We start from the raw sequence: 25,677 nt of genomic DNA, 5'->3' as shown, positions 1-25,677 counted from the left end.
CGGGCTGGTATATAAGAGTCGAACAATCAGGTCTCTTCAATAACTTCGCTTTGAGAGTTAAGATATTGTGACTCTCCTTGTCTCTCAACATTCGATCCATTATCCAGCCAATTACTTTCGCTTGAGAGTCAGCTCACCCTCTCTCCAGGCATTGCTCAAGCTCGGGATAGTCTCGATACAGATTCACAATTGGCAAGAACATCTTCGTCGTAGTTTCTTGGCCATTCTTCTCCGCCAGTGCCTGCTGCCCCGCCATACCCCACATCGTAGACCAAGGCACCCAGTCCCACCTAGCACACTTTTCAGGCTCCAAAGCCTATTCGAGAATTTTCGTCAGTGGGGCGTGTCTGGAAGGTTCGCAATATAAGTTACCTCAGGTTCCTTTTTCGCTCCAACAATGACACACGTCATAAATACCGTAACATAATGTTTTCCTTCCTCGAAAACATCATTCGTCGCTACTAGGAACTTAATGTCTCCAACTTCAAGCCCGGTTTCTTCAAGGACCTCTCGTTTAGCGCACTCGGCAAATGACTCGCCGTACTCAAGATGACCCCCGGGAAACTGCTTCGTTCCTTCACATTGGTCAATACTCCAATCCCAGGTCAACAAGCGGGACGGTGTGATAGGAATTCACCATACCGGCGCCATGACTTCCGGCTCGCTCGCCCATGATGATTCTGCCGGCTGTGTTATGGATAATGGCTGCGACGCCGACTTTCGGTCTCTTGTCCGCCATTGGGTCGACCTTCGAAATTACTAGAAGTCAAATCTCGGTTTCAAGACTGAGGAAACTGTGCGGTGTATTTAGCTTCGATGAACACATCAAGATCAAAATCAAGATCCGCATCTGCCTGCCCGCACTAATACGAAGCAATCCTAGCGCATCTTTCAATCTCGAGAGTGCTTGGCAAAATGCTTTTTGCGACCTCAACCCCATTTCCCATGGGCCAATGGAGAATCGACATTGCGCTGTTTGGAAGCACATCGGTTCGGCTGTTTGAAGAAACGACTAGGGAGTTCAATCTATCGCGGGCCGAGCACGTGGAATTGTGGGTGAGGGATTGGATGCGAGGAGATGAGCCTTATGTCCACATGTGTGACTTTTCTATCTTTTCCTTTCTTTGATGCTTGCGAGCGAGATTTTACTTTTCAGTCACTTCGCTTCGCAGAATTTGGTAGACGCTTCCGGATGAGGTCGATTTGCTCCCTTATCAGTGGAAAATTGAGATTCAGGGCAGGACGTCATCTCAAATGGTCTGTCTCATTTGGCCCGCTTGCTTGAGTTGCATTGTTCAAGTACGGCTTCTAATGTCTCTTTGTACTGTTTTGCTCTATACTCCTCCCACACTAGGTGACGTGTGCAACAGTAGTGCGTGATAGGACTGCTTTCTAGTATCCTTGTGCCACCTCTTTTTCGTTCGAGTCGCATTTACCACCACTGTCAGCCGTGTTAGCTTGTCTAGAACTTTTCAATATTCGAAAAAGTGATTTACAATTCGATCCACCGACAAAGGTCCGTAATCCTTTTCTAATTCCCGGCACCGCAACATTCAGCTTTGACCCCTCGCATCCACTTCTTGGTATTTCCATTCTGTTTTCTGCCACACGTGAAATTAGTTCACGTGATTCAGGGTGAATATGGATCCTTAACTCACACTCTTTCCCTATTTAGGACTAATGTCTATCTGATTAGAACTAGTGTTATTTTATCCACCATATAGTCGCCGCTGAGCTCTCTCGAGCTCGAGCGACCTTAGATCTCATCTCAATCAACCTAGTTTGGCTCTCACCACCTAATTGACTTCTCGCACCACTATATGCCCTCCTCCACTATTCATCAGCTCCATAACTTACCCTGCTATATTTTATTGAAAACCCACCAAAGAGGATTTTAAGGGCATGGATTCTCCTAGATGGCATTTGCCATTTCATTCACTGACCTGCCCTCTCTATCTACACGCTTTTGATGCCAGATCTGTAAGACAGCAAACAGAACGGCATTTTGAAGGTTTCCGCGTCATCATACGACACCCATTGATATTTGTTAAACACGATATGCTTCAACCACTTGCTATCATTCACTAGCTTTAACAGCAGATGTTGGGCAGCAAAACCACAATCTCGTAGTACATCGAAATTTCACCACTGTCTGAACATGGTCCAGCGACGGTAACGCCTTGAAGCGGCGGCCTGAGGTCGAGCAACCTACATCAGAAAGGTGGTATGATCGGCTGTAAAATCCGAAACCCATGTGGAAATTAAGTTAGGGAATTTCAACCGACCTAGAACGTAGTAAGTAATGGTCTGATTTAGTAAACGGTTAGACTGAGGTATGGACAACAGAAAAGCTCTAGGGTGTATACATTCTCATTGACAGCAGTATGTCGGAAAACGATATTCCCAATCGGATTTTACGATTCAAAGTACTGTGCAAGTTGTATGTCCCTCAGACTCCTAATAATGGTTAATTTGAAAAGTCTTCAATTGTACCCAGAAGTTGATTCAGTCCACGCACTTCACTACAGCAGGCAATTCAAGCTAGCGAAGAGACGAGTACGAGGGTGGCACTGCAAATGTAGCTCCTAAATTCCTTCCTCAGGCGTCGTAGACAGATTGAAGAGTTTAGACAAGCAGAACGAAGTTTTGGGTGTCTTCTTTTCTGCCCTCGGACAGACGCTCCGGGTTTCTGCTAATCGATATAACCTACATATCACCTTCGTAAGACCCACCAAGGCTACAATCTCGGCAGACATATCATCAAACCCTTAGCTGTCCGGGAATTGTAGTACGTTGCTCGCAAACTTCTGACGGTCATCAGCAGTGCTTGCAATGTTCCCAGAGACAGGTTAAGTCGCAGTTCCATTATCAGAGAACTCCTACCTCCCACTCTAATACGTTCTTGGAGGTTGGTTTTGTATTAATTGAGGTCGGCAAATTCTTAGAAGAGGCGTTCTAGAGTTTGCCGGTTCATTGTGGCAGGATTGAATTTTTTTGGATCGATGTGTGAATATGTGTTGTTCAAATGAGTGAGCGCATCCGCTTTTTTACCTAACTATTACTCACCGTTCGATAGTATAAGAGTTCGGAGAGAAAATTTACACGGCAGATCAGCTCATTGAGATCCTTCTTGACCCCGTTTATTCTTCTGGCCTCGGCCTTAATTTCAACTCCGTCCTTGGCCCGCCATGGAAGCCTACCATTTGACCTTGATTACCTTGCTTCTTTCTATTTCTTCTCTCAAGAATTGTAACAGCAGTTTGTTGCATTCCCTTCTCCAGATGCAACACTACACTCTCACGTCCAAGGGTTTTGGCTTGAATCATTACCGAGTATGTAGCTGTAAAAATTTCATTAAAACTTCCACCATAGGTCTTAGATGAGATTATGCCGACGTCAGGATATGAGCAAACGACTTTCACCAGACAGGCCTCAGGCTGTTTACCACCTCATGTTTAACTTCTCTGAAGACTGTCTCCTATTTGATTTTTGATGCATATAAGGGGCCGGCAGATATCATACTAGATTCTAATGACTTCAATTATCCAGGTGAGACGGTTACCCTCCACTATGCTGACTCTCAGCGTAAATGAGGGTCCCTTTTCACATTGAGCTTTAACTAGCCTCACTGTTGATAGCAGTTATTATTGTAAGATGTCGCTGAGAGTTGGTACTCATAGCATTCCTCCTAAAGTATGTTTTCTACAGTTTCGTTCTGTTCCCTAGAATGCTGGTGAGTCGTCGACCTATGGTGAGATGCACGCCGATGCTTTATTTTCTTCTTCGCCTCTTGCTCTACATCTGTATTACACTCAGGGGACAACCGCCTTGAACCCAAAACTAGCTCGATTTCTCATGATGGCAAAGCAACTTTTGTCATGGACCATTAAATTCATACCTATGACATCAGCTGTAGAAAAGATCTGGCTATATCCCCACCCTCATGGATGGGAGAGAGTTGACTAGCACGAGAAGAGATCATCCAAGAAGTTTTGTGACACTCTAATGATCGAGTGGCCGAGCAATACCAATCGGGTTAAGGAACAAAAGTGTTTGAACTACATTCTTAGAACCCAACAAGCTCTACTCAATCCTCCCTTTGACTATACGAAAGGATTCGCGAAGGACCTTTAGAACGCTCACCTCTGGTTTTAGTTCTACTCAATACGCCTTCGTTACCAGAGGCGCTTATTTTGTTGGTATACGGATGTCGGATTCACCCTTGCCAGGTCCAATATGCGCCAAAATCTACAAAATAAAACGAAACGAAACGAAACATGCATTCAATCGCTCAAGCCTACAACTTGTTCACGTCCTCACTAACAAGTCGCAACTCTATATCAAATAAATGCAGCCAGCGTACCGCTATCGACACTATCTGCATCCCAGAGTCATGGCATATTGACAAAAACCAGATGAGTCCTACTTTTGATAGTATCATTTCAGTGCAGAGCAACAGTGTTAGCGACACTCAGTTTCCAGCTCGGAATTTGAACACCAATCCTCTCTATGAAAACTTGGCAACCTTCGGCATACGTTCATTTGTATTGGGTATTTTAAGTATTACCACTGAAATTCAACACTGTTCATGGCATGAAGGATCACAGCTATCAGCGCTCCTAGAGGACCCCTTAGCATTGTAACGCAATCTATCAGCATGCCTGCCACCCAACCTACGAAGTCTGCAGCGAAATTTACAAAATCCTTTCCGAAATCTAACGCAATGTGTAGAAAGTAGCATACTGTATGGGAATCGCCATTACCACCAGGCTCTGCCATACCAATTTGTATTCTAATTAGGGACGAAAACACCTGGAAAATGTGTCAATTGAATTCAACTTATAGCTGAAAGGTTTTTATTTCTTGAATTCGCAGATCGACGATCCAATTCGCATACAGTGTGCAGGCAGCCGACAGCATCACAACATATTCCGGCTACCTAGTGACAATAAATTACTTTACACCGACATCGACTTCGTATAAAATTGCCGCATCGACTAAACCACCTGCATTGCCTAAAATGTTACTATATTCGACTACACCGCTCCCTCATGTATCTGGCACTGTGGCAGACTGCTCCATGTTTAGAAGTGAGAAGAAAATCCCCCCTATAGTTGATTAACCGCAATTATATACTTTGGCCTTGCCTACCGACTTCATTAAAACATGTAGCAGTGTGCAGGGCACATATAGCGTTTCTGTGGAGATATCGTAAGATGGAATCTGAGTCTATTTGCGTCGAACTGTACCAAGAGAGAGTGGTTCAGCTACTGAGTTGTGCAGAAGGAGAATCACACAAGCAGTGTGTGGAGTACGATTTCTAAGATAACGTTCTCTTTAAAAGTCCAATGCTAACGCACAAATGAACGATGTACTGAGCCCTAAGTACGCCTCACTCTGCCTGACAGCAATTGAACTCAAAAATATTCCTGTGGGGACCGCATCGAACTGTACTTGGTATGCCGAGCTTGGTGGTTATGACTGGCCTAGTTTCCGCAAGATTCTCATTCCCTTCCCCACTCAAACCCCAATGTTCCAAGTCTTACAGAACCTTGGCGGAAACTTGGTCCAGACTTGTTGAGGACATGCATGTTGCAGTCTCGCACTTACAGAAATGGAATACCTGGATCAGTTTAAGCTGTAGCAAAGGTCTCTACGCAGCAATGTCGTCAAACAATACAAGGGCCGTTTGCATCAGTGCCAGTGGTGCTGCACTCGCCACCATATCGATGAGTACTGGTGTGGCCCCATCGACAGTCGAAGGCAAGCGCGACGGCGCGTGGCCCAACGCAAGCAGGTATCGTAACTGGTTACACGAAATTCCATATTGTTGAAGATCCCGATACTTGGGCATCTATCCTGACAGCATATAACTCTACCATCCCACAGTTCTATGCTTGGAACCCTTCTAATAAGATCTCGTTCTCCCATTCTCACACCCCTTTCCTCTTGTCCCTGGCACTGATCCCATAATCATCCTTCTCCCTTGACTTTCGTTATTTTAAAAAGCTCTAGTCGAACCCAACTGCGAATGCATGTGGCTATATTACATCTATTCCATCTCCGCTTATCCTACAGCCACAACCAAGCCTATTCGCAGCTGCACACCAGGCATCTGCTCAAAAGTACTATATCCCCAAGGATGGCGAAACGTGCCAGAAAATGTTAGACGCGAGCAAGATAGGCTTTTCGCAGGTATACAAGTGTAGGGAGCAATTGCGAGAACGTGTGGTCTGGCTACGCGCTTTGTGTTGCTGGAGGCCCTTCTTGATGTTGGAAGGAATAGTATGGAGTGTTGAATGGGATAGGAAGGGTCATTTAAGAAGGCCTATACTAGCTGCTAAGGTCTAGCGTTTGCCCTGATCCCTTATTCGAATATCATTCTGATCAGGACTAGTTTGATGTGTATGTGCATATGAGAAAGCTCAGGGGAGTGGCGAGGACGCTCACACAAAGTGGATTGAGAGAAGTGTATTACAGGAGCCGACCAATAAATAGTCGAGGTGGGGCGACATAAAAATAGCGAGCCTCACGCAAACTTTTGCTGCGGAAATATTCCTACACATGGGCTGTCTGAGGCAGGGCAGCGATGGAAGTTCCCATCAGGAAAGACCCGGAAGCTTTCGGCCTAAGTGGGCGGAGTTAGAAGGCGGAGATATAATTGCCAAGACGGTTGGCGTGGCTGTTCTTGACTTGAAGCTCGATTCCTCTTGACCTTTCGCGATATTACTACGCGAGCTATTGCGAAGCAGGACCAACAATCATTAGACTGAATCATGGACGAGATGCAACTTTGTGAGTGGGATGATATATTGTATATTGCCCTTGGCTTCGCTCGTGCATCCGCCGCTCGGAGAAGAGCCTCAAGAAGACGTCACCCATGTTCACCCACTCGAACGCCGCAGCCAACCCGCCTCAAAGAAACGTCTGGTGTCGGGCCTGACCTTGCCCTGATTCAGCCCTAGACTGGTTATTGTCTCCACCACATCCTGGTCCTTGGTGCTCCTGGACCACTCAAGAGCCGCCGTGGAGGATGAAGCACCCCCTTCCCTGTTAGGGCGGTAAGGCAGTGTTAGATTCTGGGGGCCGTATTTGGGATGAGAAATGGTTGATCAAGATGGACGGGATGTCCACACTCCGGCGTGCCAGGGCCTTGCGTGCCAAACCTTTGCGTGGAGTGAGATGTCAGCTATAGCTTTCCTTGACTTCCAATATCTCTACTTCGTCTCTTGACCGATACTTGCCATTTGGCTATTCTCCTATCTGTCTGTCTTTTCTACGCACAGGAGGAAGGATCATGAAGAGGATAATATCAAGATCGAGCTTTGTAGCTCTAGCATGGATAAGCGCGGCTTTTGCGACATCTTGTGAGTCTCGTCGCCCGCACCTACATCCACACTCCTCACTGAATGGCACCTCCGTAGTAATCGCAGAGCCGATAGAAAGTCGCGACCTCGAGATACGGGCGACTTCAAAATGTCCGGACAAGTATACCACACGTAATGGGATGAACTTCACGACGTACTGTGAACAAAACAACCCTTTCAACGGTTAGTCAGGCCCCCTGCCTCTTTCCCGGTCTCCCACCTATCTGAGGAGAACGGCTGGCTGACACAAGGCACAGATGCCCTCGACCCTTTCCAAGTCGGCTCGATGGAAGAATGCATGGAGCGTTGTTCGCGATACTGGGGAAACGGCGAGGGGTGCTTCGGCATCGTCTGGCGCGAAGACCAATACTGCTGGATCCGAAACTCTACTGTTTCTACCGCGGGCATTACCAACGAGACGGGCATCCACTCTGCACTCGTCGAAGCCAAAGACATGAAGCCTCTAAACCAGGATTGTCCCTTTGACGACCTCTCGACCCACGATCTAAACAATGGAATCGGATACACGGTGCATTGTGGGAAAGTTATTGGCAACAACGATGCCTGTTTTCAAGGCTATCCGTCTTGCTTGCCATCGCCGTTCATTGGCTACTACCACGCGACCTCCTTGCAAGACTGCCTGAACATCTGCGTAGAGCAACATCCACTCTGCCGTGCTGTATCGTACAATCCGGGACTCGAAATAGGATTCGCTAACTGCTGGCCCAAAACAGGATTCGAAAACTTTGGCGATCCAACATCTAACATGGGCGTTCTCCACTCCGCGGCCCTTACTTCGATTGAAAGAATCGATTCGACATGTCCGAGTGACAAGAGTTATACGGCACAAGGAAACAAGAAGTTCGAGATTCACTGCGGACAGTTGAATGGCGGAACAAACATCACGTCTATCCATCGCCAGAACATTACCGCTTGTATGAACGCCTGCGCTAACAGCGACAAAGGCTGTGTGGGCATTGTTTTCGACTCCACACTAGCCTATGGATACAACAACTGTTATCTCCAAAACACAACATCTGTGATCTCTGACCAGGCATCTGCAACCTACGCCATACTATCTGGATCCTCAATACCCTCGTCATCCGGCACGCCGCCCCCAGGAGGAAATTCGGACAGCGGCGGCTCTTCTAGCAAAGCATGGATAGCAGGTCCCGTCGTTGGTGGCATTGTTGCAATCGCTATCATCGCCTTTGCGGCATTCTGGTGGCGGCGGAGGAAGAACGCGAAAGTAAAGCAGGAATATGCGCCCGCCCCGGCTTACAGTCCGTATTCAGGACCGGGGGGCGGAGTCGATATGACGAATCATCCGGGCGCCCCCTTGAGTGAGCTTGGAGGATACCATACGGTTGAGATGGCGACGAGTGAATATCAACCGGTGACGAAGTATGCGCATGCGAATGAGCCCCATGGGGAGACGCCACAGGAGCTACCTACATAAGGTAGCAACAATGAGTTTTTGGTATTGGCAGAGAGACTCGGTGCTACGATGGAGAGGGAGTGAATATGATGGGAAAAGAGGGATGATTGGGGGGAGCATATGAGACCTTTGATACCTACGGCATTTGTGTTTTGCTTTGTAAATGCAGCGATTCGGATTCAAAATTTGGGGGGGGCGGAGATTATAGCGCCCCCTACTGTTTCCGTTGGTTTAAGCGGGAGACTTCTTGATGATTGGTATGTAACTTGATGTAATAGCATCTTAATCGCATCTAGACAAGATTTGTCTTAAAAAGTAGCCATGTGTCCACCCCCAAGCATATATCGTGGATTTAGAGTTAGGAAATGGGCGTCCTGTAGCATGAAATGCGGACGAAGTTCAACGTTGAAATTGCCTATGCACAACTCGTAGCTGCTAGCTCTAGTATCCTATTTCTCATACATCTGAAATATAGGAAATTCACGCAAAAAAGATATCGTACTTCGTGTATACAAAGGATGGCTTCGAGTTCTTCTATTTCTCGTTGGCAAAATAACTCCAGAACGCTTCAACACGGTGGAGTTAGTGGCGTCATCCTATTTCCCCTCTTCATCATTTTAGTCGCTCGCTTTGTACTTGGTCCTATACTCATCTAGCCTCTTTAGGTCTTCTGCACTACCCAAGCCTTTGAGGTACTCAATGACATCCTCCAAGGTCAGAATGGCAAGCACTGGTATGCCGTACTGCTTCCTGACTTCCCCGATAGCACTCGGTCGTGGTGTCCCATCATCGTCCGTAGCACTCGGGGTCTTTTCCAACCGATCAAATGCAATGATGATGCCCACGAGCTCGCCGCCTTCTTTCTTGATAATTTCAATGGCCTCTCGGATCGCAGTTCCAGCCGTGATCACATCGTCCACGATGACAACCTTCTGGCCCTTCAATGATGCTCCAACAATGTTGCCACCCTCGCCATGATCCTTTGCCTCCTTGCGATTGAAACTATAACTCTTCCTTCCATATTTCTCAAGATCGAGGTCGGCAAGCTTGTCTACTGATGCAGCAGCAAGCGGGATTCCCTTATATGCCGGGCCAAATAGGACGTCGAATTGAAACGACGGGTCTGATTCTCCATGTACTTTCAGAGTGTGGGCGTATGCAGAGGATATCGACCGTAGCAGATCCGCACGGTGGAATAGTCCGGCGTTGAAGAAGTAAGGCGATATACGTTTGGATTTGAGTGTAAATGTGCCAAACTTGAGAGCACCTGCTGAGACGCAATCCTTGAGAAAAGCCTCCTTGTACGCGGGTAGTAATGGTGACTTCGAAGCCATTGTTTTTGCAAATATTGTGTGAAGGAAATTCATTCCGACCTCGGAAGAGAAAGCTGATACTGAAGATGTTATATGGTCCGTGCGTATTTAGGTCATCATTCCCAGCCAGAAATTTGTGTCGACGACATTGACCTCGATCGCTCTGCCTCCCGCCACCATCGCCTGCGCATCCCTCGTCTGTGTGAAATAATTCGTCTCCTTGATTGCTTTCCTTTCCCTGCTTACATTTCGGGCGTTTGGGAACTGCCTCTGGGCCATTGACGGCCATTGCGCCTCTGATCCGGTAATATATCACTCGACCTTTGCAAACCTTCAACATGACAATGTAAGAACACATCCTCTTCAAATCTACTACCCCCACTGTTCTAATTATTTCCCGACAGCTGGGACACACTCACCGGTCGCAAATCCACCTCCCCTCCCACCACCACCCCCGAACCCCACGACAACTTCGTGCCTACGCCCTTCGACCCCACAACCGCCGTACAGAACCCCTCAGAATTCATATTAGATCCTTCTCAACTGCACCCTCTCGCAGGCCTTAACCAAGACACCCTCGACTACCTCACCCTCGAAGATTCGGTACTCTCGGATCTCCCAGGCGCACGCTCTGCTCTCCCCTCTCGTGGCTGGTCAGACGACTTGTGCTATGGAACCGGCGTTAGCTATCTGAGCGCTCTCTCAGTAGGGGGGGCTTGGGGGCTTGCGGAAGGGATGTCAAAGACATCTCCGACGATGGGGCCGAGGCTACGGCTGAACGGCGTGCTGAACGCAGTCACGCGGAGAGGACCGTTTTTGGGGAATTCAGCCGGTGTGGTTGCTATGGTGTATAATGGGGTTAATAGCACGATTGGGTATTATCGGGGGAAGCATGACGCAACGAATAGCGTTCTGGCAGGGGCCATCAGCGGTGCGATATTTAAGAGTACGAGGGGCGTGCGGCCGATGATGATCAGTGGAGGTATTGTTGCGAGTGTGGCTGGGACGTGGGCGGTAAGTTTAACACCCACTCTCTTACAAATCTATGTATGTATGTAGAAGTGAATGCTAATGTGACCTTGTAGATTTTCCGACAAGTATATTTCGAGAGCGACTAAGCCCCACCCCCACATCATATCTTCAGTACCCCAGGCAGCCAGGCGGGAATTTTCACTTCTCTTGACTCCCATTTTCTGCATGATTGCTTTTGGCTTCACACACGTCTCTCACCTCTCTTCACGGCGTTTTTAGTGTAAAATAGATGGCTTCAGATGGATGTGGACGTACCGAGCATGGATCCAGGCGACATTGACATGGAGATCCTGCAGTCTAGATCGGCGGATAGTGTCTTCCCGGATCGGCATATGTATGTGTGAGTGTGTACGAACATCAGACGTTAGATAATTCAAACATGACTAAATCCAACACTTCTTGCACACGGTTTAAAGGCTAGAACGGAAGTGAGAACAGCAACCGCTAAGAACAGTTGAAGTTCTTCCGTGCTATTATTATTACCGTTAGTCTTAGAGGATGCATGCATACAAGGGTGAACGCAGAGAATTAACGGTGGCATCAACTACAGGATACTAGAGGAGTTCGGGCTATTTGCAATTTTGCGGCGAACTCAAAGATCCTGTAGCGGATAGACACTATTAGAAGCGCGAGATGAAAACAGCCTCTCTGGTCTGGTTCAGGGTAGACAGTCCAATTCCTTCGCACCATCAAATCCCCAACGACATCCCCAAAACCGCTCTTTCTCACAAAAACCCCAGGCACCTTAAAGCCTCACAATCACTCCATCCTCCTTCCTGACCCCAAACCCATACGCCCCTAAAACATCGAACCTCTCCACCGGCAGTCCATGCATCCTACTAAAGCACTTCCACCCCTCAAGCATTAGCAACGCTTCCTCTAGTTCTTCTAGTAGCTCAAGCTCCTCCTGATCCTTAGCATTCACCTCCCTATACTCCCTGTGACACTCCTCCTGTTGCTTCTGGGCTATCGCACGAGCACGGTTGACTGCGGGATTGGCGTATTGGGGCCAGTGCATTTTGCTGACGTTTTTAAGGCCTGCGAGTTCGTGGTGCAGGGTTTGGAGACCGTAGATGATGGTGTGCTGGGACTTTTTGCTGCGGTGGCGGAGGTTTGGAAGCGTGGGGATGCAGAAGGTAGTGTTGTTGTTAGTGGTAGTCGTGGTAGTCGTGGTGGCGATGCTAGTGATGCTGCTAGCGCTGCTGGTTGGTTCAGGGTGTTTTTCTGAGATTGGGGATATGGTCGTAAGTGGTTGTGGCTTTCGGGAAAAGAGGCGGGGGAGAGGTGCACAGAAGCGCTGGAGTGAGGGGTGGGTTCCCTCAGACATTTCCGAGTGTTTGGTAGGTTGTAGATGATCTTGTTGCGGAGGCTTGGTGTTGTGGGAATGGAAGCTGGTTTGTTCTCTGCGCTCTGTTTTAAGGTAATGGAAAGTTTGGAGAAAGAGTTATGAAGGGGGATGGACGTTGTGAATGAGCTGAAGGCTGCTGAGACGTAGTCGGAGAGAAGAAGTTAATACCGGTTTGAGTGGCTGCACCTAGCTAGACCTTGTCCAAGGAAGAGTCGTAAGGTTGGCCGGTATTGTGGAGATGACAGAACGGGAAACTCAGTTGACGGAAGGGACGAGAGAAGTAAAGGAAGAAGACTTTCACTAGCAGGTGCGCTGGAACCCTGTTGACCCTCAATGACGGCAGTCAGAATTGGTCGAAAAGCACTGGCAAGTGCAGTCGGTGGAGTTTGGGTCATCCACATATCCGAAGCCTCTGGCAGAAGACTTGAAGCCAAAGAGCCCAATCTCGAAGGGCCCGATTGGGCAACATATCTTCTCGGGGTTCTGAGCGGAGGTTGATGACCTGACGGAAAGGTAGGATAAATCCTAAAAAGGCGCCGTCTCAAACTAGGTTTGAATCTAGCTCAACCGTTCAAGACTCTTCGAAGTTTTTCTAGGAAAGCCACCGTCAAGCAAAATCAACCTCCAAGTGACGAGAGGTTCACTATCTTCATAGATTATCGAGAACCATTAGTACATGTGAGAGTCCCACCAATGACTACTAAGCTATGCGAGTATCTTGCACCACCAAATTCGGCGAAGACCGAAATCTCACGTGGTCGATCAGCTCATGATCCTTGGATACTCGATGTTGTGTTGAGGAATCGGACTGGAAGAATGTTGGCAGCATTCGCCCGAAAGGATAGGGTGCTGCCAAGCGAAAATCAGAGCATCAGGCCCTGCCGAACGATGCGCACGGCAATGTGACGACGTCGCAAGCTGCAGCTCATGCTTAGGAGAGCAGCAGCATGAGGTGTACAAATAACCCGACGTCCCCAGACGTTCACGGAGGCTATTAAAATATCATTCGAGCTTCTGAAGTGGGTATGACACTGAGACTGGCGGTGAGGTTCGATACCCGGCTCATCCCCGAGATCCAAGCACGCCGAAACTCTCCTCTTACGTATCTGCATCTCTGAAACACGACTACATCTCAACACACGACAAGTCTTCGAACGTTCTGTACGGCACGTACCTGCATATTTCGTGGCAAGCCATCCTGGACGATACCTGCTAACGACACACGCACTTGAAGGTTCGCGAAATTGCCGGTTAAAGTTCTGCCCTAACGGCGGCCATCATGCCTCAGTTTCTGGACCTACCTCGGGAGATTCGGGATATGATATACATAGCTATTATCACGGCAGAGCGTCCTCGACCAATCCTTGGAGAGGCTCACTGGCTATTCCGGTTCCGAAAGGTGTTCGAATCATCGGCTAGCTCGTATGGAGAGTACGGATGTGCGTATGCTCTTGAGCAGAAGCCGACCACTTGCGCCAACTTCCTTCGATGTAGTCGCCAAATCTACGCAGAGATGAGTGAGGCCATCCGTATTGCAAGAAGAAAAGGGCGGGTGTCGGTTAAGCTTGACTGTGTCGCTGAAGATGAGAGTTTCCACTACTTTACGTGGCTCGCGATCCCTTTTGTAAAGACGAGCGTAAGCGTGGATGAGCCCAAATCTCGGATCATACCTGGTTGGGCGGATAGGATGATGGAGAAGTACTTGACATGTCCGCACCGCATGTTGAGCAGTGGATGTCTTTCTTGTCCTAGCTCTACAACCCTCATAGAGAAGCTGTGGGTCGACATCCGGCTTATTGGAGATCGATCTGCGAAATGGATCCGGAACAACAATCGTCCTGACCGAACATCGTGGGCTGTTTGTGCCGCTGTCAAGCGACTCTTACTGCACGGTCCGGATTTCCAAAGCATAAAGGATTCACGGAATACGATCGAAGTCGACGAGCTCATTCTAAATGTTGTAACACCGTCGAATGTACCGAATGAGAATTATCTGGCTGAGGACTTCCCGACCGATATGACTAGTGATGGATTGGTGCATCCGCGGACGGTGGCGAAGGAGTTGGTGGACGTGTGGAACAAGATCTGGGGTGCTGCCGATTTCAGAGGCGGCTTTTACTACATTCTGATTGAAAGAATCAAGAGAGTTAGGGTGTGTATCAATGAAGAGACATGGCGAGTGCGGGAACTCCGGCTCGAATTAGAAAGAGGGCAGGCTGAACGACGGAGGATTGCCGCTAGAGCTGGTTGGTGAATATAACACACAAGGACTACAACCATTGACCGGCACGCGTGACATACTTTAGTGAGACTCGGGATGCCGACGCTATTTACAGGTCCCCCGATGTGGACATTTGATGGTGAACGTCGCGCCGGCGGCTGCTCATTCGCTGAAGCGAGGCAGGGGATGGCTTGACAGCTCGGCGCCGGCTCGTCCCACCAGTCTCGCCTTTTTATGCCCTCGCCCAGAATCCTTCAGAACATGCATACATACGTATCTCTCTAACTATCTCTATACACACTTGCCGATCTATTCATGCACCTATTGCTTTATACACGTCCGCTGACCTAATTGCCGCAGACAATCGATAAAAGACTGCAAGTAGAACCCTAGTCCTACTCCGCTTCAAGAAAATGGGCACATGTTGGGGGCTAAATATGGCTCGTTACCGCCCCCATCCGAGGCTGACTGAACAGCAGCAACAACTCATTTCTGCTCCTGCAGCTTGCAGGCCGGGCTTGGCGGACACTGGTTGTTTGATGAAACATGTCTCCGCTTTAATCCTTGCTGCTTCACCCTGCGCCTATTCGCTGTGCGGAACATGACAGCCCCCGCAATTGGCTACTGGCGACGCCTCGTTCAGGGGCAGCTTGCCGCAGGGGCCGCCTGGGATGACCGTTTGGACATGGCGGATTCCTTTGCGGGTACACGTCTGACAGACACGGGGTCTTCAGCTCAGGATTATGAAAATCTTTGCCGTGTATATCTTCCCTTCCATGTCCGGTCCTTAGGCCTTTCTGTTTTCCTAAACTGTTAATTGCGTTTTTGCGTCCCCTCCTTTTGCCACACATTCTTCTTTTAAGCGTGTAATTCTCACGGCTCCGGGCAAAGATCCGTTCATATCCTCGACCCGCTTTAATTCCCCGGACTGCTGGACAGTTGTTTTACTTAGATTCTCCTCGCGAGTTCGCGTGTTCTGAGCTATCATGGCAACATCTACCACTTCGACGAATAAAACCCTTAGACCTCAAGAAATTGAGGTCAAGAACGGCAATGGGGTAGCTCCAGGCCCAATGTCGCCGCATTCGTGGCGGCATGGAGCTGTTGCCATTCCTTCGAGGAAGCCGACGGGGAGTGTGGACATGGAGGACTACTTTGTAAGAAATTGCAGATATCTGTTTTCTGAAAATCTCATATATCTAACAAAAAATCCCAGGTCGGCCCCCGTGACATGTCCAAGCACTCGAAATGGCCCTTCTTCCTTCGCATGCACGGTTCCGTGCTCCCCAAGATGATCCTCCCTTTGACCATCGTAGCCGCCTGGTCTACTCTTATCACCATTATTTCTGAGAAAAAGTACGAGCTCAAGATCAGCAGCATGCTGTTGACAGTTCTTGGTTTCGTCGTCGGTCTTGCCATTTCATTCCGTACCTCATCTGCCTATGAACGGTATGCTGAGGGCAGGAAGTATTGGTCGCAATTGATCTTCGTGGGCCAGAATTTGGCAAGGACGATTTGGATCCATACGAATGAGCGGGAGGGAGATGAGGGCAAGGATGATTTGCTTGCGAAACTGTGAGTTTGTATAGCCAGCCAGCCTGGCTCAGAACCCTAAACCCTGTCTCAAAATTAATATGAAGATCAAGTGAGAAAGCTAACGCATATCCCAGCACTGCCATGAACCTCATCGTCGCCTTCGCCACCGCCCTCAAACACAAGCTTCGCTTCGAACCTGGCATCGACTACCCCGACATGAAAGAATTGGTCGAATACATGGACACCTTCGCACGCGCCGCTGAGCCCGAGATCCCCCAAGTCAAAGAATCCGGCAAGATGAAGGCAATAGGCGAATTCCTCGGCGTTTCGTTCGCGGAATCCAATCCCCGCAAGCGCATCAAGCGCTCCAAGAAGCCGCTCGGAAACCTGCCGCTCGAGATCTTGAATCATTTGTCTGCTTACGTTAATTGCATTATTGAGAATGATACCTGTAAAGTCGTGCTCTATCAAAGTCAAGCCAGTATGTTCATACCCCACAATCCCGCTTCCCTCGATGCTTCCAACCAATTTGGTTTCTAACTCCAACCAGTCACATCAATCGTCCAACTAAACGAAGTCCTCATTGGCGTAGAACGGGTCCTCCAAACCCCCCTGCCCATTGCTTACTCCATCGCTATCTCGCAGATAACCTGGGTATACGTAATGATGCTCCCGTTCCAACTCTGGGAAGATCTCCGCTGGGTCACCATCCCCGGCTGCATCTTCGCCGCCTACATCATCCTCGGCATCGCTGCCATTGGCCGCGAAATTGAAAACCCATTCGGCATGGACGTCAACGATCTCCCACTCGAAGCGTATTGCGATGAGCTGGCTAACGATATTAACATCATTACGAGCAACCCTGCGCCTAAGCCCGCAGACTTCATGCGAACGAATGCAAACATGCCGATGTGGCCGTTGAGCCAGAGCGGATATGAGAGTTGGCGAATGAGGAGTAAGCAGGAGATTCGGGATGCGCTGATGACGAAGACGAAGGCAGACATGACGGTTAGGAGGAGTATGAATCCAGAAAGAGGCACGAGGAGCACGGATGAGAAGCATCATGCCACGTTGAACACACAGGACGCTTAGGCGCGAAGTTGCTCATGACACCTCTGATTCGTTCTACCGGGAAAGAGGGGTGATGTCTGCATTCGCAAAGCTCTGATCGATCCGACGGTTTTCTGGTCTCCGGAGTTCTACGTCCGTACTGTACTTGTTGGTGGATGGGCCGGCTGCATAGCGCGCGTGTGTTTTGCGGGGTTTGTTTTTGTCTGTTTGCATTGCTTATTTTCCATTATACCATCCATGATGCACATTCCCTGTGGTTCGCTTCTGTTCGCCCTACCAAACGGCACAGAGTAACCCTAGATGTATACCAGTAGCCCCTTGTAAAAGTTTCAATAAATCTTCTTCTATCGAAATCCCGGCCATGGATTCCTCGCAACACTGTACCCTACTTATATTCGCTTCACCATTGGTCCAGGTCCAGATCCAGAAACATTTGATTCTTGTTCTAGTGGAATATATATACACGACACGATATCTCCTCATCGTTCACTCGTGTATGCGGAATACAATATGAAGAATCCAGAACGAAAAACGAAGGCTCCTTGAAATGATGTATTCTTGTTGTCCCCTCCAGATGAAATATACGATGCTTGCATGTTAACGAATAGCCCTGAGATTATAGTCTGCTCGCTATTACCAGCCTCCCAAAATCTGTGCTGTCCTGCCCTATAGTGTCCTATCCTGCTCTAGCCTTTCGTTGTATTGTTCGACAATGTCCTCCACACAACATTAGAAAGCTAGCCGACCCAGGAGATAATGCGTCCGCCTACCAACCATGATCGCCATCACATAAAAGGAACAAACAAAACCGCCCTTGTTCCCTGCCCCTTCTTCTTCTTCTTCTTCTTCTTCTTCTTCTTCTTCTTCTCCCCAATCCGTTAGAAACATCATCCCCATCTCCACCCATCCCACACAACCCAACACTCACCTCCACCCACTCAACCCCGCCCATGGATCCCCTCCTCCTCCTCCTCCAGTCCCTCCACCACCCACCCCACCCTGCTGCCCACCACCCTGCCCACCACCTTGTCCACCTCCTTGCACCCCATGATGACTCCCCCGCTGCACACTCGCATACCCGCCCGGCCCACTCGGATAACTCCCCACAAACTGGCTATAATCGACCTGCTGCGGCGGGGGCCCAGGCGGCGGCGGCGGGGGCACATAACCCTGCGGTAATCCCGCATAGGCTTGGGGCTGTGGTGTCGAAGACTGGTATGACTGACCCCATGGTTGCGGCTGATGGGGTTGGTTAGGGGGTGGGGAGAAGAATTGTTGGTGAGCGGGAGGAGAGACCGGGCCGTATTGGTTGGGGTTGTAGGGTTGGTTTTGTGCTTGGATTTGGCTGGGGGTTTGGTTGTAGGAGTCTCGGCGGGGTGGTTGCTGCTGTTGGAGGGAAGGGTGTGATTGAAACCCGTTTGCCGCCTTAAAGCTTTGTTGCGGACTCATATACTGCTGCTGCTGCCCTCCCTGCGCCTGCCCTCCTCCCGTCGTCATCGGATACCTCGGCGTCACGGGTGGTGAAGCCGCAGGGTTATATTGCATCTGCCCACTTCCTCCCGAACCCACCATACTTGAGCTTGACAGCGGCGGAGGACGGTTTTGCTTCTTACCTGCAGCCGTCACTACACCACCACCACCCGAAGATACCGGTGACCCTGAGGGTCTCGGCTCCATCGACATGCGTTCCATCAGGTCTTTCAGTCGCTGTTGTTCATGGTCCGCGCCTTGGGACTTATTTTGTTCGATTTTAGTGAGCAGTTGTCCACCCTCCGAGCGCCGGTTGTTGACGAATGTATCCACGTTCTTATGTAAACTCGATACCGTCTCTTTCATCTCGGAATAGAAGCCTTGAGCACGCATTAATCCTGCAATCAAATCATTGAAAGACTGGTACACCCTGCGATACCGTGTCATGACAGAGTTCCGCTGTCGGGAAAATGCTTCGTATTTATTCTGCTCAGAGCGGACACGTTTGTCTTTCAGGAGGTCTGAGTAGGTGCGGGTGAGTTCTTTGAGCAGGGAGGCTTGCTTGTGGTTGGCTTGGAGAATGCGGTTTTGGTGTGGACGGAATTTCTCGAGTTCGGCTTTGAAGAGTTGGGATTCTTGGTTGGCGATGGCTTTTTTGTTAAGTATGAGGACGTTGGAGATGTCGTCGGAGTGAACCTGGTAGCATGTTAATATGAGCATATTCGTGGGCAAGGAGGGGTATAGAGACAAACCTTCTCCTTGAGGTCTTTCAGGACCTGCGCTCTCTCCCTTTTGATTAGGTTCAGTTTCCTCAACAGCTCCTCAACATTCGAGATCTGCTCCGCTACCGTTGGCCCATCGATGAAATCTTCATCTAGAAGGTTTCCCTCCGCCGGTCGCGGACTCTTTCCTTTAGTAGCACCAGCTTTTATCATCGCCCTCTGATACAAGACATCGGCTTCATCCGTCTCACCGGCCGACCTCATCTCATCGAAATCAGACTCGAATTGCCGGAAGGTACTGTAAAGCTGGGCATCGCTCGTGCCCGCCTCTTCAATAGCTCCTCTGTAATTCCGAATATCACTGCGTAGCGTAGCCGTGAGGCGTGAACTAGGCTGCTGTGTCCAGTCCACCCCATACTTTGACCTCATTTTTTCGCACACGCTCTCCTCCATATCCAACTGTTTCATGCTAGCATCCAGCATGGACGAAATTTCTGACTTATCCGTGTTTAGCTGGTTGAATGCTGCGGTGAACGGCGCATGTCCTGCCAACTCCTCACACCACTTGCGGAAGTCATCGTCAACCATCATTTCCTGGTCCATTCCTCCTTTCAATATATTAAGACTATCCGGTAGTTTGAGGTAGTCCAGGCTCGCTGCCATTTCGTCATTTGCGATCTCAACCCTCTCGCTTTCGGCTCGAATCAACTTCGCTTTCTCTTCATCGTACAAGCTTGCTGATTCGGTGACAGCCATGGGTACAATCTTCTGGAAAATATCGGGACCAATGATTCTTTGGATATCCTGTCCTTGGTATAGTTCACTGACAGGTATCGCTTTGGCTGCTGGAAGCTTTGGTATTGCGGTCAGAGATGCTTCGTTCGGCACACCCTGGTGGTAAATGAAGTCGTTATCCTTCTGGAATTCCACGAGCCTCTCTTGAATGTTGGCCAGATGGCGTTTAGTCATATCAGCGAGGACAGGGCCAGTATCGGCCGCCAGGTAGGAGTTCGTCGGGACGGTCGATGGGAACGCATTTGCTATTCGATTTGCGTCTCGTGCGTGAACCTCGGCGAGTTGAAGTCGGCAAATTGCTACACCGTGAGAATTGGCATCGTTGTCAGCTAGAGCTTGGTAGTACTGTGCGAGGGAAGCCATGTAGTTGGCTTTGATCTGCAAAATGTTAATCTCCAGGTATACAGTGTCCGTCCACTCGCGCTCACCTGACAGACCAGCAGCCAGACCTTCTCGAATATCGCCTTTGTCACGTTCTCTTGCACACCTTCCGTAGCTTGGGTATATAGGAACGCAGCCTGACTTGACAGCTTTGCCAACAATCCAACCTTCTTCCCATCCGCTATCTGCTTCTCGAGGAATACCTCCTGGCCCTGTGCTAGCATTATCGCTATTAACGTCTTCACGGTTTCTCTGCTCAAGTCCATTGAGGGCGCATGCAGGAAGTTCTCATTGATATAAGTGAACATTCCTGCCGAGGCCTGGAAGGAGTGGTATGCCGTCTTGAGCCCGGCGTCCTCGTGGCGGTTCTGGTGTGCCGCGTTACAGGAGAGGACAGCGGAGATGTTGAAGATTATGGAAGCTTTCTCGTATGCCAGCGAGTACTGCGAGGTCGGTTTGTGGGTGAAGGCGTCGAACCTGGATCCTCATTAGCGCGGCCCAATCTCAACCCTAATTCGACACTTCTCCCTTTGGGCTGCCTACCAGGTGAATGATATCTTGATGTGATTCTCGTCGATCGGAAACCGTAGATCAAGCAATTCCAGTTGTCCATAGTAGCGATACAGCAGGTCTCTCCCAGCCGCACTGTCCTTCCCCGCGCCTCGCATATCCTGTCGCAGCCGGTGCAGGGTCGCGCATTCTTCCGAGTACCGTTCGGGGTCGTCGCCGTATGTAGCCCGGATATAGCTCTTCAGAGGGCTGATCCAGTCGATCTCGTTTGTCTGCTTCAGCGGCGCAGAGATCATGGGCGCCAGCTGGGTCGCCATTTCGACGGTGGGGGATAGACAGCTAGGCGGGGCGTCTGGTGGCCTGCCTGTTGCTATCGCGGGAGACGTGGGGATTCCAAAATGGCGAGCGCAAGGAATTTGAGAAGGATCGAGGGGGTCAGCAATTGGGGCGCAACCCGACGTTAGGGGAAATCTGTGGCTGGCTTGAGCCCGTGAAGCTGAAGCTCTGGTGAAATCCGCCTTGCCAAGCGTGCGTTCGGGATGCTGTGTCTGGAAGGGAGGAAGAGGGTGTGGTGAGATGGTTGTCACGGTGCTGGGCCCCTCGCTCTCGTGAACGGCATCGGTATGCAGCCTAGGATGACGTTGCAGGGTTGATGTGGCCGTCCTCGGATGGCTTCTTTCACCGACCGCGATTCGTCTCGGGGACGTGCATGAGGTGCCGTGAGTTGTCTGCACTTCGGGCCGAATCGTGGTTCGCGCAAGAGAATCCTACTGAAAGCTGTGGGTGTGCTGTGTATACTGCGTAGGCTGTGTCGGCTGCGTAGGCTGCGTGGACTGCGTGGGTTGCGTGGGTTGCGTGGGCTGCGTGTCCTGACCTGGGAGCAAGGTCGAGTGCTGCAGACTGTGAATGTCAGGGAGAGAGGTGGGGCAATGACAGTCCACCGATTCATAAGATGTCCATCTGCAAGGCACACCACAATTCTGAGGCGACGAAAATAGGCCCAGGAAACTCTCCAAACGCCTTCAAAGCCTCTATATACCACTCCCACCGCCTAACCGCGCCCAATGTCAAACAACTACCACCTTCACATGTCCCCTGCTTAAGTCTTTTCCGAGTCACACACTCGCTAAACATTTGAAGGGTGATCCAAGTCAGCCGGTCGCAATCCACCATTCACAACGGCAGTGAGCCACGTGAGAGGCTTGGATAAGCGCTGCAGCCCGCAGGGTAATATACAAGCCTGAGTCGAGATAGGCCTAATACTAACGAACTCTTCTAGAGGGTTGCCCAAAATGGTCGGCGGAAAAAAGAAAGGAAAATGTTGGAATCTGGGGGTGCGCCAATAAATGCAAGGTCCATGTTTTCCTGGCAAAATTACCTCCTTATGTGCCAGTGTCGTTAGGGTTTGTACAATACAGATAGGAGAAGGGTTGCAGTATTATACAAGATTTCAAAGCACGTGCCATCCCATCATGATCCTGATCCAGACGCTTTCTTCGGTTCGTCGTCCTTTTTCGACTCGGTCTTCGCTTCGGTCTTTTTATCGTTATCCGTGTCTATGTTCTTATGCTGTCCGGTAAGATTATGCCATGCAGATTTCAAGAAGCCCTCGTTCTGATGCGAACCCGATGTCTTTGGCTCTTCGCCCTTCATCTTGCCAATGTTCATTATTCGTTTCGCCGTCTTGTCGTTCATCTCGTCGGCGAGCATTTCCAGGATGGTTCGCTGGTTCACGCTGAGGTACTTCGGCATCTGCACTTTGAACTCCACTTTGAGATCGCCTCTTGCGTTTCTTCGCCCAACAATGCCCATGCCCATGCCGGATAGTGTAACTTTGTCCCCTGTCCCGGAGCCTGTAGGCACCTTGACCATGATTTCGCCATCCAGAGTTGGCACCCTGATCTCTCCACCAAGCACTGCGGTTGTCAAGGGTAATGTAGCCGTGTGGAGGATGTCGCTTCCCGCCCTCTTGAACTTGGGATCCGAGGCAACTCGAATTAACACGTACAAATCTCCCTTCGCACCCCTCACATTTTGCCCCATTGCTTGGCCGGTGAGAGGCGCATCTCCCTCTCTGTTCACCCGTAGTCGCATGCCGTCCTCAACCCCAGGAGGAATATCGATCGTGACAGTCTTCCTGTCTTTGACCGCTCCATCTCCACCACAAGTCCCACAAGATGATCCTCGAGGTATTGACACTCCGGATCCTCCGCAGCTTGAGCAAGTCACCGACATGTGGAAGCCGCCCATTGAGGTCACTCTGGTGCCTGTGCCACCGCAACTCTTGCACTCGGCTCTTCTCGCACCCTTCTTTAAGCCGCTGCCATGACATGTGGTGCATTCGGCGAGTGGAGTGATGTGAATATCCTTTCTGACACCCTTTGCTGCATCCATGAACGATATGTTTGTTTGCACCTCAATATTATCCCCCATGAGAATCTCCTCTTCAAACGGACTATTTCTGGCACTCCGCCCTCTCCTCCCACCCCCAAAGGCACTGAACAAGTCCTCAATATTGATATCTTGCGCAAACCCGCCTTGGAACCCGCCGCCTTGGGCGCCACCAAACCCGCCGAAACCGAAACCGGCGAACGGGTTGCCCCCGGGTCCCCCAGGTCCTGCAGCACCAGGGCCAGCACCAGGGTTAAATCCGCCGTTTGAGTCAAAGGCTGCGGCGCCGTATGAGTCGTAGGCTTTTCGCTTATCGGCGTCTGAGAGTATGTCGTAGGCAGATTGGGCGGCGGCGAATCGGTCTTTGGCTGAAGGGTCTTTGTTTGTATCCGGATGGTACTTCTTAGCCATGCCATAGTATGCCTTTTTTATCTCGGATGCAGAAGCGTTCTTCTTCACCCCCAGGGTTGCGTACGGGTCAGATACTGCAAGGGAGGGGGCAGTGGCATGGAAGAACTGTTGCATGATTAATTGGCACTGAGCTTCGATGCGTCTAAAGAAGAGTAACTTACTCGCGATTGTGTTGCATGTTGCTGAGGTATCCGAGGCGCTATTGATGGTCGAATCAAGTGGGCCCTGGATGATAAATTCCGACGAGGGCAGTGTCGTGTTGCAGAAACGATGCGGAGTGGGATAACCGCCTTGAGGGGCACCGCCGGGCCAGCGAAGCTCATTTTGACAGTCAGATTGGGGATCCAGACTGGATGGGTTGGGGAGGGAGTGAGGATGCCGAAGAGTGAATGTGTGTCGTCGCAAAGTTCGGAGGACTTCCGCGAAAAAATTGGCGCTCGGGCCAGCCGCTGATGCGCTTCGTCATTGGTTGCCGCACGTGAGCATTCTGGCATTTTCTGGGCCACCCGGGCTAGGAACAAGTCTTCGCTGGGGAAAAGACGAATTCAGGTGCTTGTGAGAGAATGGTATCTAGAATTAATGGGGTATAGCATGCTCCAACTTGTACTGTTGAGACTCAATGTGTGCATGGATCAGGCTGAGATTCGCGCCGAGGCACAGCGGCCCCAAAATTCTCCTGGTACCATAAGGGCGACAAAATGCCGACAGTAAGTGATTATGCCAAATATCCAATTATATTGATGTTGTTTTGTACCGAAGACTAACATTTAAGCCGTGGCTACTCGTATCAAACGTGTTGCGTCGAGTATTCATCCAAACGATTTGTCCAGGGCCAACCAGCCCCTTTACCAAGACGATGGCTTTCCAATTCCCCAAACACGAAAGTATACCGAAACGCCTGTCCAATGCTCATGCTAAGTACAATGTAGTGCGAGTGCGTAGCGCTGGTCCATGTGGTATCGACACGAGGAACTCCGTAAGTGCAGTGACGTGGTATCGTTGGCTCGAGTCTATTTTCGTTGCGGTGCAAATCGGACGCGAAATTCCTTATCTAAGGCAGAATTAGTACCGGCAACAAGATAGAGGGGTCCTGAGAAGTGTGTGCCTTTATGCTTCACTTTATACAGCAGGTGGACGATGACGTCGGTCTCGTTGACGCCGAGAGCATTAAAGTTCTTCCTCACGGACAGTGCCAGCTGGTCCTTGTGGGCTCTTCTCTTCGCCTTGGGCCTTGCCATTGTGGGGGAGTAGCGCCCGATGCCACTTCCGAGTACAACGTGGCTGAGGGGATTCTTGAACGAGGAAGGCGTGTCGAGGCGGTAGGCACGCCGGTACCCTTGGAGGAGGGAAACGTCCTGCGAGGACCACGACACCTACGAGAAAGCAGCGGGGATTAGCAAGTGACGTACTGTGGAGGCATGAGGGAGCTCAATTCTAGCGCGCGACTCACACCTGATCCATTCTGCTCGTTCTGACCGCTGTTGGTGGAGGCGTTGTCGGCGGTCGAGGACATGACTTCCTTCAAATTGCTCCCATTCGTGAGGCTCGCATGGCCGTTGCGACGTCCGCGGGCGGTGGTGCCCTGGAGCGAGTGCAGCTTCTCCTTGAGGGTCAGCGTGTCCTCGTGTGCACGCTTCGCGGGAGGCATGCTGCGACAGAGTTGGGGCTGGA

The 25,677-nt window shown here is 50.1% G+C and overlaps 12 protein-coding genes across 12 annotated transcripts; 5 read left to right on the top strand and 7 right to left on the bottom strand.

Annotated features, from left to right (window-relative positions):
- Positions 1-79: 79 nt before the first annotated feature.
- Positions 80-808, bottom strand: BDR25DRAFT_263598 (nudix hydrolase 1). Its single transcript, XM_033686827.1, has 3 exons — positions 643-808; positions 373-575; positions 80-316 (listed from the first exon to the last, which is right to left on the bottom strand). The coding sequence occupies exons 1-3, from the start codon at positions 737-739 to the stop codon at positions 134-136; spliced, it is 483 nt and encodes a 160-aa protein (XP_033546511.1). The 5' UTR covers positions 740-808; the 3' UTR covers positions 80-133.
- Positions 809-5,585: 4,777 nt separating this feature from the next.
- On the top strand, positions 5,586-6,448 carry BDR25DRAFT_288613 (uncharacterized protein; the record flags this gene model as incomplete). Its single annotated transcript, XM_033688401.1, is given in 3 exon segments — positions 5,586-5,741; positions 5,758-5,921; positions 6,205-6,448. The coding sequence occupies 3 exon segments, from the start codon at positions 5,586-5,588 to the stop codon at positions 6,269-6,271; spliced, it is 387 nt and encodes a 128-aa protein (XP_033546510.1). The 3' UTR covers positions 6,272-6,448.
- A 650-nt stretch (positions 6,449-7,098) lies between these two features.
- Positions 7,099-8,905, top strand: BDR25DRAFT_46991 (uncharacterized protein). Its single transcript, XM_033698618.1, has 2 exons — positions 7,099-7,550; positions 7,625-8,905. The coding sequence occupies exons 1-2, from the start codon at positions 7,298-7,300 to the stop codon at positions 8,824-8,826; spliced, it is 1,455 nt and encodes a 484-aa protein (XP_033546509.1). The 5' UTR covers positions 7,099-7,297; the 3' UTR covers positions 8,827-8,905.
- A 413-nt stretch (positions 8,906-9,318) lies between these two features.
- Positions 9,319-10,148, bottom strand: BDR25DRAFT_304379 (orotate phosphoribosyltransferase). The gene has a single exon (XM_033690197.1). It carries the CDS (start codon positions 10,137-10,139, stop codon positions 9,423-9,425), a length of 717 nt encoding a protein of 238 aa, XP_033546508.1. The 5' UTR covers positions 10,140-10,148; the 3' UTR covers positions 9,319-9,422.
- Positions 10,149-10,271: 123 nt separating this feature from the next.
- BDR25DRAFT_343640 (Tim17-domain-containing protein) lies at positions 10,272-11,552 on the top strand. Its single transcript, XM_033693845.1, has 3 exons — positions 10,272-10,464; positions 10,523-11,132; positions 11,204-11,552. Exons 1-3 carry the CDS (start codon positions 10,457-10,459, stop codon positions 11,234-11,236), a joined length of 651 nt encoding a protein of 216 aa, XP_033546507.1. The 5' UTR covers positions 10,272-10,456; the 3' UTR covers positions 11,237-11,552.
- Positions 11,553-11,895: 343 nt separating this feature from the next.
- On the bottom strand, positions 11,896-12,477 carry BDR25DRAFT_315241 (uncharacterized protein; the record flags this gene model as incomplete). The annotated part of the gene is made up of 1 exon (XM_033691512.1): positions 11,896-12,477. The coding sequence occupies one exon, from the start codon at positions 12,475-12,477 to the stop codon at positions 11,896-11,898; it is 582 nt and encodes a 193-aa protein (XP_033546506.1).
- A 91-nt stretch (positions 12,478-12,568) lies between these two features.
- On the bottom strand, positions 12,569-13,045 carry BDR25DRAFT_46918 (uncharacterized protein). Its single transcript, XM_033698617.1, has one exon. The coding sequence runs from the start codon at positions 12,897-12,899 to the stop codon at positions 12,660-12,662; it is 240 nt and encodes a 79-aa protein (XP_033546505.1). The 5' UTR covers positions 12,900-13,045; the 3' UTR covers positions 12,569-12,659.
- A 434-nt stretch (positions 13,046-13,479) lies between these two features.
- Positions 13,480-14,759, top strand: BDR25DRAFT_304376 (uncharacterized protein). The gene has a single exon (XM_033690196.1). It carries the CDS (start codon positions 13,778-13,780, stop codon positions 14,750-14,752), a length of 975 nt encoding a protein of 324 aa, XP_033546504.1. The 5' UTR covers positions 13,480-13,777; the 3' UTR covers positions 14,753-14,759.
- A 738-nt stretch (positions 14,760-15,497) lies between these two features.
- BDR25DRAFT_304375 (UPF0187-domain-containing protein) lies at positions 15,498-17,787 on the top strand. Its single transcript, XM_033690195.1, has 4 exons — positions 15,498-15,876; positions 15,936-16,294; positions 16,390-16,736; positions 16,806-17,787. Exons 1-4 carry the CDS (start codon positions 15,706-15,708, stop codon positions 17,345-17,347), a joined length of 1,419 nt encoding a protein of 472 aa, XP_033546503.1. The 5' UTR covers positions 15,498-15,705; the 3' UTR covers positions 17,348-17,787.
- Positions 17,788-18,250: 463 nt separating this feature from the next.
- Positions 18,251-21,521, bottom strand: BDR25DRAFT_228587 (BRO1-domain-containing protein; the record flags this gene model as incomplete). The annotated part of the gene is made up of 5 exons (XM_033685279.1): positions 18,251-18,297; positions 18,352-19,492; positions 19,549-20,691; positions 20,742-21,171; positions 21,238-21,521. 5 exons carry the CDS (start codon positions 21,519-21,521, stop codon positions 18,251-18,253), a joined length of 3,045 nt encoding a protein of 1,014 aa, XP_033546502.1.
- An 829-nt stretch (positions 21,522-22,350) lies between these two features.
- On the bottom strand, positions 22,351-24,381 carry BDR25DRAFT_263579 (uncharacterized protein). Its single transcript, XM_033686826.1, has 2 exons — positions 24,168-24,381; positions 22,351-24,111 (listed from the first exon to the last, which is right to left on the bottom strand). Exons 1-2 carry the CDS (start codon positions 24,327-24,329, stop codon positions 22,675-22,677), a joined length of 1,599 nt encoding a protein of 532 aa, XP_033546501.1. The 5' UTR covers positions 24,330-24,381; the 3' UTR covers positions 22,351-22,674.
- A 725-nt stretch (positions 24,382-25,106) lies between these two features.
- BDR25DRAFT_178738 (uncharacterized protein) lies at positions 25,107-25,654 on the bottom strand (the record flags this gene model as incomplete). Its single annotated transcript, XM_033684192.1, has 2 exons — positions 25,107-25,379; positions 25,457-25,654. Coding segments are annotated over 2 exons (471 nt in total), but the record flags the coding sequence as incomplete, so codon positions are not given.
- Between the last annotated feature and the right edge of the window lie 23 nt (positions 25,655-25,677).

This window comes from Lindgomyces ingoldianus (assembly GCF_010093535.1).
Source record: "Lindgomyces ingoldianus strain ATCC 200398 unplaced genomic scaffold BDR25scaffold_20, whole genome shotgun sequence".
Lineage (NCBI taxonomy): Eukaryota > Fungi > Ascomycota > Dothideomycetes > Pleosporales > Lindgomycetaceae > Lindgomyces > Lindgomyces ingoldianus.
This window is presented reverse-complemented; position numbering and strand designations above follow the sequence as displayed.